The sequence below is a fragment of the Vipera ursinii genome (assembly GCF_947247035.1).
Source record: "Vipera ursinii genome assembly, chromosome: 1".
Lineage (NCBI taxonomy): Eukaryota > Metazoa > Chordata > Lepidosauria > Squamata > Viperidae > Vipera > Vipera ursinii.
The window spans coordinates 128,658,425-128,670,452 of NC_139512.1; the positions used below are offsets into that span (position 1 = coordinate 128,658,425).

Below are 12,028 nucleotides of genomic sequence, written 5' to 3' on the forward strand. Positions count from 1 at the left end.
AAAGGCAATCACATGACCCTGGGACACTGCAACCATCATAAATGCCAAACACCCAAACTTTGAACACATAACCATGGGGAGACCATGATGTTGCAAGTCTCTTTTTAAGTGTTGTCATTAACTTTGCTAAAGGAATGGTCCTAAATCAAGAACTTCCAGTACATAGGATCATAGCAGCCTGAAAAATCCATCCCCAAATGATCGCTTCCAACAGCTTTGCATCCTCCCTTCAGAAGGCTCTATGGGACATCAGCTGTACACTCACAGAACAGATACTTACCAAACTGCACACCTGACAAAGTTGTGATTCTGAGTGTATTATCAACTGGATTACAGTCATAAGACTTGGGTCAACATTAATACAGTGAAATTATGCTCCTGAACACAAAAATCCCTACTGTAGTTTATTGATTCTAAGAGAAGGCAATATTCTGACTCACGACCCAGCCAAAACTTTCAGGGAATTAAATCAGATAATCCAACTCTGGCATATTTAATTATAACCTATGCTCTATAGTCTTATTGTAATTCCTTCAAAATCTTAATTCTGTCAATCACTCTATCAGCATCTCACCCAGCCAAATTCTATATTCAGTTTTCTACCAGTGCCCAAACATTTTTAAACTCTATTACTTGTGTTTTGGCATCCATATAGTCACCAGAGCTGGATATAGCAGCATATATATCCATAGTTTATTACTCAAAAAGAACATGTATCAAAGATGTTAAGCAGATACTGATTAATTACCGGTATATCTCTGGAAGAAGTCAAGCAGAACTATGAATATGACTGGACCATTTTCCTAGGGGAGGGGGAATTGTGAATAAATAGTTGAAGTCATAATTTACTTTTATTTTTGTCTTTCCTGCAAACCTCCACTGTCCACACAATATACTGCATGCCCATTTGTATTGGGGCAGTTGTTTAGCTGCAATCTCCTTTCTAACTAAAAAAGAAAAGAAAAGAAAAAAAGACAAAGAGCTCAACCATCCTTTCAAGCCGAACCAGTTGCAAGAGCATTTGATCTGGAAAAAGACATTTTCTCAATTGAAAACTGAAAAGAAAGCCAATTAATTTGCCTTTGAACTTTTCCCACAATGCCTGTTTTCCCCTCCTCTTTAGGAAGATTTAATGCCTTCTTCCAAACATCAGCATAACACACACTATCAGCCCCAAGAAAAGCACACAGTGGTTTTCTATGAAAGGTCCTAATCCTAATCCCAAAAGAAGGAAATACATAATAATGCTTTTGTATCCCCGACTTTCCTCAAAAGTTCCTCAAAATGAAATAGTGAGCACTTTGCACAAGTTCCAACAAATGTGTTAATGATGTCCGTTTCTAAAAGAAAAAAAGGATGTAAAAGAATGCCACTAGGTTCTACCCATGCAAAAGTTGGCATTTCACTCCGAATGCAACCTGGGCAAATACTGGCTAAAAATAATGTAACTGGCTACTCCTGTTACTACTACAAGACATTTGGAAATCCATTGGAGGTCCAAGTATATGTTTCTAATTTGCTACAATTGTCTTCACTTTTCTCTTTGCTTTTTAAAATACCTCATGGCAACAACAGCAGGCTGTTCAGGCCAATACCCATTTGACTCAGCATTTCCTGGAATACCTATAAGGTCACACCTGGAAGCCATGCCTGAAGAGCAAGTTTGTATGGTGGATCTCCATACATTGGCAAGAAAAAGCCTGATTTATTTTGGCAGCCACATAGGGCTCTCCAACACAAGTTTCTCTTTTGCACAGTGCTTCATGAAAGGCTAATATGGAGACACAGCTGTGAAGGGCCCAGCACTGATGTAATGTATTTTAAAAAGGAAGAAAATAGTGAAAAACCTGGTCTCTGTTCGTTATGCAACATTTTTTCCCAATTAATTGGAAAAAAACACACACGCCCAGCTGCAACTAGCTAGCAGATCTCTTGATTTTTAGGGAGTCATGTATTTTTAGCACAGGCGCTAATAACTACACATTATCTCTCTACAAAATGGGTTATACTTACATGCACTATAGAAATTTCACTTTATACAGAACTAAGGAACTATTCCAACTTCAAAAAGAGTTCAGAAAGATCTATACAATACTGTTTGCATCATGATATCATACCCAACAAATTTCATATAGCAATAGCAATAGCACTTAGACTTATATACTGCTTCACAGTGCTTTACAACCCTCTCTAAGCAGTTTAGAGTCAGCATATTGCCCCCAACAATCTGGGTCCTCCTTTTATCAACCTCAGAAGGATGAAAAGCTGAGTCAACTTTGAGTTGGTAAGAATCGAACTGCTGGCATGTGGTTTGTTATAGGCACCTCTGAAAATATTATAAATAACATGCACTGTGTAACCACTTTAACTTTTTCATCTTAACATAATTAATGTTGTAATTTCAAACACTGATAAACCGATGGGAAATATTGAAAGGGTTTCAAATAGAAGGTGATGTTATTTTGACTCCTTGTTATATTCTTGGAATAAGTCAGAAAGATTGTATAATGATAAAAGCCTTATGTAGAATAACAGTGTACAGTAAAGAAAATAACATCTGCTTTTTACATTTTCTCTTCTTGATCATTGGAGTTTTGGCTGTCTCTTAATTACCTGCTGCTACCAAGCTGTTGTATGATTTATTCGTTTTAAAGCTTTTTCAAACCATTATGGAATTTTTGTTGTACTAACGATTAATTATTTGATTGACTGATAATCTACTTCTGCTCCAGTAAGCACTCAAGATTTTTATATATCTATATATCATATATATTAAAATAAAAAAATAACATTAATGTAGCATTTTGACACTATCTTCAAGAGATTTAAAACAGGTACATACAGACATCCTGAAGATTTATTCTTATTATATCATCTAGGGAAACATTTTTCACACTTTAACTGGCTTTTAACTTACTGTAGCATAATAGAAAATGGAACAAGGAAATGAATGTTTTTTACTGTTTTAAATGTTAGCACTTTGACAAATATGAAGATGTGATCCTTCAACATTCACTATAACAAAACACAGTGAAAAACAACAGGCATAAAATTCTTTAGCTACAGGGACTATTAGCAGATTATCTGTTTATCTTTAGGTTGGGATATTGGTAGTATAGAAATAATTTAAAGTACAAAGAAGATGCATTGGACAATTTACAAACAGACTATGTCAAATAAATAAATAAATAAATACAGAGTTAGTTCTCTCAGCATCTGATATTTAGATGCAAGGTAATACGCTAGAGAAGGGGTGTCAAACTCAATTTCGTTGAGGGCCGCCTCAGCACTGTGGTTGCCCTCGGGGGCTGGGTGGGTGTGGCTGCATTGGGCGTGGCCTACTGAGTGGGCATGGCCAGCTTGACATCGCTTGTGTCAGGGGCAACTATGCAGCCCTGGGACAAATCCAAGGGTCTCCAGCGGAGAAGGGTGAGACCAGGACGAGCGCCGGAACATGGTCTACTGCAGGAGGTTCACCGTCCCTCTCAGGCCATGCAAGGCGGCCCCTGGATGGTGGTGCGGGCTGCCCAGAGCCTTGGGCTGTGGAGGTCAAGTGCACAGCTCTCAAATTCAAGGATCCTGCAGCCCAGCCTAACCTAGCCCCACTTCCCAAGGGGGCGCCCGGCTGTGCTTACCTCCTCCTCAAGGCTGCTGCTGCTGTGCTCACTCTCCTTGGCCAAGTTGCTCATAGTGTTGCAAGAGGGCAAAATGTGTGGGTGAGAGGGAAGCCCACTCCCTCTCCATGTGAGGAGACCCAGCTCTGTAACCAAAGCATCCTCAGTGATAGTATGGGAGACCATAAGGAGAGGTCAGGAGGAGGGGATAAGGGGATGGCGAAAGGGCAGCAGGGTTGCTCACGGCCAAGTGTTAAGGCAGGACTTCCCTCAGACCCTTCCTCCCCCTCATTATAATCTATCTTCCTTCCCTCCTTCCTTCCTTTTTTCCTCCCTCCGTTCCTCCCTCCCTCTGTTCCTCCCTTTTTCCCTCCCTCCCTTTCTCTGTTCCTCCCTTCCTCCCTCTGTTCCTTCCTCCATTCCTTCCGTTTGTTCCTTTGCCTTCTCATCTCTTTCCTTCCTCTGCGCTCAGGAAGGGGTGATGGGAGGGGGAGAGATTGCCAGCACTGCCATGTGGCTGCCAGTCTTGTAATTCCACATGGGCAGGCGGGGGCTGTCCTGGTGAAAGAAAAGCCTTGTGGTTGTGAGGCTGGAGGTGCTGGTGGTAGGGGGGCAGTTCTGATCTACAACCTGGTTGCGTCCATCAAAGCCAGAATGCTCTCAGCCTTACATCCATGGGGCAGTCCTGGAACCAACCCTGGAACCAGCAAGGAGCAGCCCCGCCACCTCTGTCCTGCCCCCTGCGTGTACGCACAGGAGACGGCCAGCACCAGTGTCCTGGGTGAAGTGGGCCTGCGAGGCAAGATAGCCAGCAGGGACGCCGGACTCCACTTGTGCACGTGCCCAGGCCAAAGGGCAGGGCTGCCCTGTGAATCTAAGGCTGAGCGTGTTCTATCTTTTATGGACGCAACCAGGTTGCAGATCAGTGCCTGGTCGGCCTGGGCCGGTCTGAGGTGCAGCAGGCTGGTCCTTCACTGTTTCCAGAGCAGGTCCTCAGGCCGGACGGACCCACATATTGGGCCGGACCCAACCCGCAGGCCTTGTGTTTGACATGTCTGCACTAGAGAAATAACAACAGTATTCTACCAAGAGAAGGTTGCCAGCTCCAATTTAGGATGCTGATTTTAAATCTTAAACTCCTTAATGTCATGAGACCAGGTTATCTGAGGGATTGCCTCTCTCAAATTATATCAACCAGGCTGTCTCTGATTCTCTTTTTAGATTCAGCAGATAGGACATGTTGCCGATACTATCAGCCAACGACCTACATTTGGCAGGTCCCAGATGAGCTTTCTTTGCTGCGGCACCTGCATTTTGTAACACTCATTCTCTCCCCCAGACTTTAGATTAGCTCCATCGCTTTTGATGTTCCAGAAATCCATCAAGATCTGGTTATGCCCTCGTGACCTTGTTTAGATGATTCTACTATTGAGATGCCTGTCTGTCTGTCTGTCTGTCTGTCTGTCTGTCTGTCTGTCTCTCTCTCTCTCTCTCTCTCCCTCTCTCTCTCTCTCTCTCTCTCAGGGATCTGTATATATTTTTAGTTTTAATTATTTTCATTTTTAATGCTGATTTTTCCATTTTAAATGTCTTGTTTTTATACATGTATTCTTTTTACTAACGATTGTACACCACCAGGAGTAAATTCTTGTAAGATGGGCTGATACATAAACTTGACTATTAAATAAATAAGTAGACAGCCAAATGGACATTCACAACCAAGATAATCTTTGGTTCGATGGGGAATATATATCTTTTTTTTAAAAAAAAATGATGATAATATATAAATGTGTCCCAGAGGAAAAGTGTAACAGAATAGATCTATGATTGTTTGTAACACTCTGCTACAACATCAACAAGGTAGCATACTAATTATATAAAGCTGGAATAATAAAGCTGGAAGTTAGCAGAATAATGGAAAAGTGGTCATAGTGTACAGAATTAAGCAAGGGCCAAAATAAGGAATTCTGCCATAAATATACTACTGGTGTACTATATTCCCTCGCTTTCTCTTTCTGTCTGCCTCTGCATTGCTTCTTTAGATACAATTTCTTGTCACTTCTTGTTCATAAGGGGAATTCGGCAGTCACCTTAGCAAATTTCCTCTGTGTACGATCCTCTATAAATATGATTAATTAAATAATTAAATAAAATCTACTATAATTTGTCTTCCACTTTTCTTTAGCTACTTTTACTTTGTCAGCAGAAAGGCACCTCACTTTCCTTTGGTTTTTGCATTTCAGGTTATTTTTATTTGTTTCATCTTTAATGGGGCCATGAAATTCAATACAGAATTTTCCAGACATTCTATTTATCAAATATAACCCATTAAATCTATTACTGACCTTTACCATATAATAAAGAATAATGCAGAGGTCATATCTTGTTCATCTGATTTTTTTTTCTTCTTTGGTTTACATTGTAATTTTGTGAGGAAGAGATCACGATCTAAAATACACTCAGTATCAGACCTTGCTTTTGCTGACCGAACAGAATTTCTTCACATATTTTTTTTAAAATGTATTTGTTCTAAATATTAATCTATTTGTCTTTCCCGGTGTCTCCTTCTTTGTTTCACACACCAATACCACATTTTTGGCTTTTTTCAAATTTCATTTTAGTTTTAATAGAATGGAGCTATTCCAGTCTCCTGTAATTTAGTATGACCCTTTTTGTGGTGTTTGGTCAAGGTACTGCAAATTATCATGGAACTGTACAAATTTTGCTTCCTCTGCATCTGTGTTTGGAGAATAGGTTGGCTTGACTTGAATTTAAATTGAGATTATTCTGTCTATTTAGGGCATCATATCCAAGCACTGACTTTTTAACATTTTTGTCAATAATTAATGTCACTTTATTCTCTAAAGGCCATTCCTTTAAAGGCCTTTTAAACCTTATCTTTATTATTTTTACAAACAACTCAAACTGGCAAACATACCTAATACTCCCTTCTTCCTCCTATTCTCTCCACAACAACAACCCTGTGAGGTGGCTTGGGCTGAGAAGTGTGTATGTCCCAGAAATCACCCAACTGGCATGAATTTTGTAAAATTTGATAATATTCTGTAAATACAATAATTTAAGCTCTTTAACAATACAGATTTTAGTCTAACTTTTTGACTAAAAAGTTTCATCTAGCATTTGAATAAGTATTGATGCGATATTTAAATTGCTTGTAGTTATTTTATAAGAGTTAAAGTGCGATAGATTTAATATTTTATTGTTGTTGGCATAAGGTAGACTATGATTGCTTGTATTTTATACCCTGTATTGAGCTCTGGCAAGTCGGGGAGGGGGGAGGGGGAAGGGAGGGAGATGTTGGGGAGGGTTGGGGAGAGGGGAGGGGGTTGGGAGGGGTTTTGTCTTTTTTTAAAAATGTATTGTAAAACTTTTCAATAAAAAAAACAATACAGATTTTACCTTCTCATGACTGGAGCTGTGGAATAGGGAACAGACTGAAAAGGCAAAGTTAGAGCTGCAGGCTTGCTTTGATTGCGTGGACTGGAGTGTTTCTGAAGCTGCTTCAAGCAGACTTGGACGGATTTACTGGTATTGTGACATCGTATACTAGCTTTTGTGAGGACATGTGTGTCCTTACCAAGAGCTAGGGTATATATAACAACAATATGCTTTGCTTTACAACAAAGTTAAAGCTCCATTGCACCGAAGAGGAAGGCTACAGGAAAGGAGATAGGATCTTGTACAATCAGGCCAACAATGTATTAACAAGGGAGATCTGGATAGCAAAAAGAAACGACTCCAAAAAAACTGTGAAATCAGTTCTCAGCTAATGAACCTGCAACTGTGAGGAAAAGCCTGGAATATCATTGGCTACCACAGGCTTCCTGAATGTGACCTGAATGTGTTCTACTATACGCAGGGGTGTCAAACTCAATTTCATTGAGGGCCACATCAGCATTGCGATTGCATTCAAGGGGCCGGGTGGGTGTGGCCAGGGTGTGCATGGCCTACTGGGTGGGCGTGGCTAGAGTGTGTATGGCCTACTGGGTGGGCGTGGCCAGCTCTACATCATTCGCATCAAGGGTGCCTATGGGGGCCTGGGCAGGAGTGGGACAGAACTGAGGGTCTCTGGCAGGAGGAGGGTCTCTGGGCCAGGGCCAAAGCAGTGGGGGCTGTTCCCTCTCTGTTTCCAGGATGGCTTTGCGGGCCGCATGAAACCACTTCACGGGCCAGATCTGGCCCCCGGGCCTTGTGTTTGACATGTCAGTACCATAGGTTTGAGAGGAGATCACTATCATTTACCACTACCTAGCCCACTTTAGATACAACAGTAGCCAATTGCCATTCTTACTTCCTCTACCCCAAGTTACTACTCAAGCTGCAATTCCTGTTCTACAATGGAGTGATACATCACTTCATCTGGAATCTAGATTGGTTAGAAGAAGACATCCCTTTATCCCAAGAACAAGCTTTTAAACAAATGTCTTGAGTGTACTCCTTTTTAACATGAGTAGTTTTGGATTGACACAAACAAAAAATAAAGATTTTTATTTTACCAACGACAACTCAGGCAAAGCTTCAGAAATGGGTAGCTGAGGTTGAGATCTGTATATCAAAGCTAGCAATTTTTAATGATCTGGAACAAGCAGAGGGGATAAGGAAGTGTAATGCAAATTAAGGTTTTAGTGCTGAACTCTAACAGCACTGAAATGAAAAATTTAAAATAATTTTACCTATCTGTTTTTACTTTCCCTGATAACTTTACCTTATTTATTGCAGTTATCCCAAGGCTTTTGGGAGGGCCAGCCTGAATTCCAAGGTTCAATCAGCCACCAAAAAAAATATCTAGTTCTTAAAGACTAGAACTCTCAGCCAAGACTGCCTAGGAAAACAGAAATGTCTAACTCCTTTTCAGAATCCTACCACCCAAAAAGCCACCAGGGAACTAAAAAATTATCTTGGGAGTACTACATGCTTGAATTTCTGGAAGAAAAGAGAGATATAAATTTGAGATTATTCCCTTGATCCAGTTTGCTTTTCTTGACAATCTGGAGACATAAACCAGCACCAAAAGCATGCAGACATTTAATTGCTGGGACCACCTGTAAAAAGTCATAATGAGAGTTGCATCTATTCATAGGGCCATCAAAATTTCTCAAAAACATCTTTCATATATTATAAATTGGTCCGTCCTGCTCATGCTTGCAGAAGAGACCTACTACAGACCACACCAGGCAAGGAATTTTGGCTGTGGGATCCAGGACAAGAATCTTTTCTTCCATGGTCCCTGCCCTTTGGGACATCTTGCCCCCACTTTTAGCCTTAAGGAAAAACCTTAAAATTTGGCTATGCTGACTGGCATGGAGTCCTGAAGAAGCTCCTGGCTGGAGGCACATTAACAGAAAAGGCAACCCATCTCTCCCCTTGATTTTTAGCTTATTTTATTTTTTTATATTTTTAATCTTTTTTTTTCATAGTCATACCAGTAATCCTCAACTTGTGACCACCATTGAGCCCAAGGCAGTTGTTAAATGAATTGGGCCTCATTTTATCACCTTTTCTGCCAAGCGAATCCTTGCAGTTGTTAAGTGAATTGTACCATTGTTAAGCAAATCTGCTTTTCCCTCACTGACTACTTGTTGGAAGCTGGCTGGGAAGGTTACAAATGGTGGTCACATGAACCAAGGACAGTACAACTGTCATAAATACATGCCAGTTCCCAAGTTCCTGAAATTTGATATGTGACCATAGGAATGCTGCAATGGTCAAAAGTGTGAAGAATGGTCATAAATCACTTTTTTTCAGAGCTATTGTAAGTTCGAATAGTCACTAAATGAATGGTTGGAAGTCAAGGACCATTTGTAATTGTTTTGGCATCTGTATGTTTTATTGCACTGCAAGCTGCTCAGAGTCACCTTGCACTATGAAATAGGCAGCATATAAAATTAATAAACAAAGAATTCATCAAAAAATTATATAAAATATTAAAAATTATATAAAAGAAATATTTTATAAATCCTTCTAAGTTAGCAGTGATTTTGCAGAATTTTTCCTGACATCTCTTCTGGCTGTCCTCTTTACCCACTCTTCTTGAACCATTATTTAACATCACCAATGAGAACTTCTGCTGCCCTTTCCAAAGAAATAAATCTTTGCTCTTAGATTTAGTTTTTCATACCATTTTTGTTTCTGCCACAAATTAATACAGTGTTTCATCCAGTGGTGCAAGCCAGTACCTGCACACAATTTAATACAAACATCCCCAACTCCTTAAGCATTTTGTTTCTAAGCATCCAGTCTGGGATGCTCTTGTCTCAACAAGATGTAGCACATTTGGCACAATTCATAAACATCAGAAATAAAGAAAAAACAGCACAGTATGTGTAATCTTTCTCATATGTTCTTTATCAAAAAGCCTCTATGTGATTTATGTTTATCTCTTCTCTAGACCAGAGGTCCCCAACTTTTGGGGCACTGGGGACCGGTTCCGTGGAGAGAGGTATTTCGTGGACCAGAGGGGGTGTGGTTTCATGTACTGCCTGCATCCCGCAGATGGGGCTTTGCTTGTTTGTGAGGCCCGGTTGCTGGCATGCTGCGGCCCAGTGTTGGTCCATGGACCAGGGGTTGGGGATCCCTGCACTAGACATATCCAGCACTGCACTAACTTTATCTTATCTCTGAACAAGAAGATAATATCACATTGCTACCCTTTAATTGCCATTTCCTTGCTCTTTGGAAATACTGTCATTCCAGACATGCGAGGAATTAAATGCTGTTTTTAAACTCTCAAAGTAGACATAAAAGGTCTATCAGCCCACTTTTCAGAGTGACAAATAGCCTCCAGGGAACCTGAATGATGAAACCAGATCCAAAAGGCAGGAGCCTAAAATTGAGGATGGAGCACTCCATAGATACTGAACTTCTTGAGTGGTACAGTGGTATTCTACAGTTATCTGAATTCACAATTAGGTTTTGACAAGCCCCCAAAAGCCAGCAATAAACCAAAATGTGACAAATGGATATTCAACTTCTTTTTTCCTGCAGGCCAACATTTTTGCCAGAGGAAGACTGCATAATGCAGACATGTCAAACACAAGGCCCGGGGGCCGGATGCGGCCCACAAAGTGGTTTCATGCGGCCCGTGAAGCCATCCTGGAAACAGTGAGGGAACGGCCCCCACTGCCTTGGCCCTGGCCCAGAGACCCTCCTTCTGCCAGAGACCCTCAGATCTGTCCCACTCCTGCCCAGGCCCCCACAGGCACCCTTGATGCCAACGATGTAGAGCTGGCCACGCCCACCCAGTAGGCCATACGCACTCTAGCCATGCCCACCCAGTAGGCCACGCCCACCCAGGCCATACCCACCCGGCCCCTTGAGGGCAACCGCAATGCTGATGCGGCCCTCAATGAAATTGAGTTTGACACCCCTGGCATAATGCAATAGGCATTGAAAAGACTCAACAGCCAAAAAGAAACCTGTTCATATCTTAAACAACTCTCTCATATCCTTGGATAATCTCACTTATAATATGAAGATTGAGCTATTTCAGAGAGCTGCTTTAAGTGCTATGTGATAATATCTCAGACACTTTGAGTTACAGAAATACTAAGAATTTAGGAAGGTGTAATTTAAGTTCTTAAATGCTGTCAGGATATAAATGCTACTTATGAATAAACTAGGGCTACTAATTTTATGGTGGCATTATTAGTAATCATAGGTTATACAAAGGTTATGGGGAGGGGGGTCATAATCCTTTTCTGTAAAGTGTTCTAGCAATAGCACAGATTCAAGTTCATTCAAACTGAAAATTCTCCAAGACAAATTGCCTGATATTCTGGGGCTATAGTATGTAACTATGTGAACATGTTCTCCGTTAATGGGCTGAATTCTTTCTTTCATCTAGTTCTGTTTCCATACATGTGGACACCACCTTGCTGAGAAAAGATTTTATAGCCTTTATGATCCATAGGAAATGACAGCTTTTTGCTTCATTAATTCCTCATTTTACTTACACTTTTCCCCACAAGAATGACTGGCAATTTTCTCCTCTTCAACATTATTACTGCATTTCTAAAACCTTTCTACATAAATTAAGGCTTTGCTTTAAAAGCAACATGGAGTGTGCTCGCAGGCTGAAAAAGCAATCTCTTTTTGCAGACAGTAACATTCAGGCAATGAACTAGAGAAGCGATCTTGCTCCAATTAAAAGGTTCTAATTTACCTGGCTCCAACAATGAGTTGATTCCTATTGGCATCTAGAGCAAGCTGAGAGAAGTCCCGTACACCAGAGTATGTGAAATTGGAAACCCAAGGCTTCAGATCTGCAAAGAAAAATGAAAAAGATAGAGGAACAATGACATTGTTTCCACATGGCATTCAACTAATGGATCTCCAATGGAGTATCATTCAATATGTGGATAATTAACAATACATGAATTCTATTTTGATATAAT

General features: G+C 40.7%; 1 protein-coding gene across 1 annotated transcript in view; it reads right to left on the minus strand.

Moving 5' to 3' along the window:
- Positions 1-12,028, minus strand: part of SEMA5B (semaphorin 5B) — a 207,882-nt gene that overhangs the window by 171,798 nt on the left and 24,056 nt on the right. Inside the window, exon 2 of the mRNA XM_083349852.1 lies at positions 11,797-11,896. Within this exon, the coding sequence (XP_083205978.1) occupies positions 11,797-11,896 (100 nt within the window). The remainder of the gene's footprint in view (positions 1-11,796; positions 11,897-12,028) is intronic.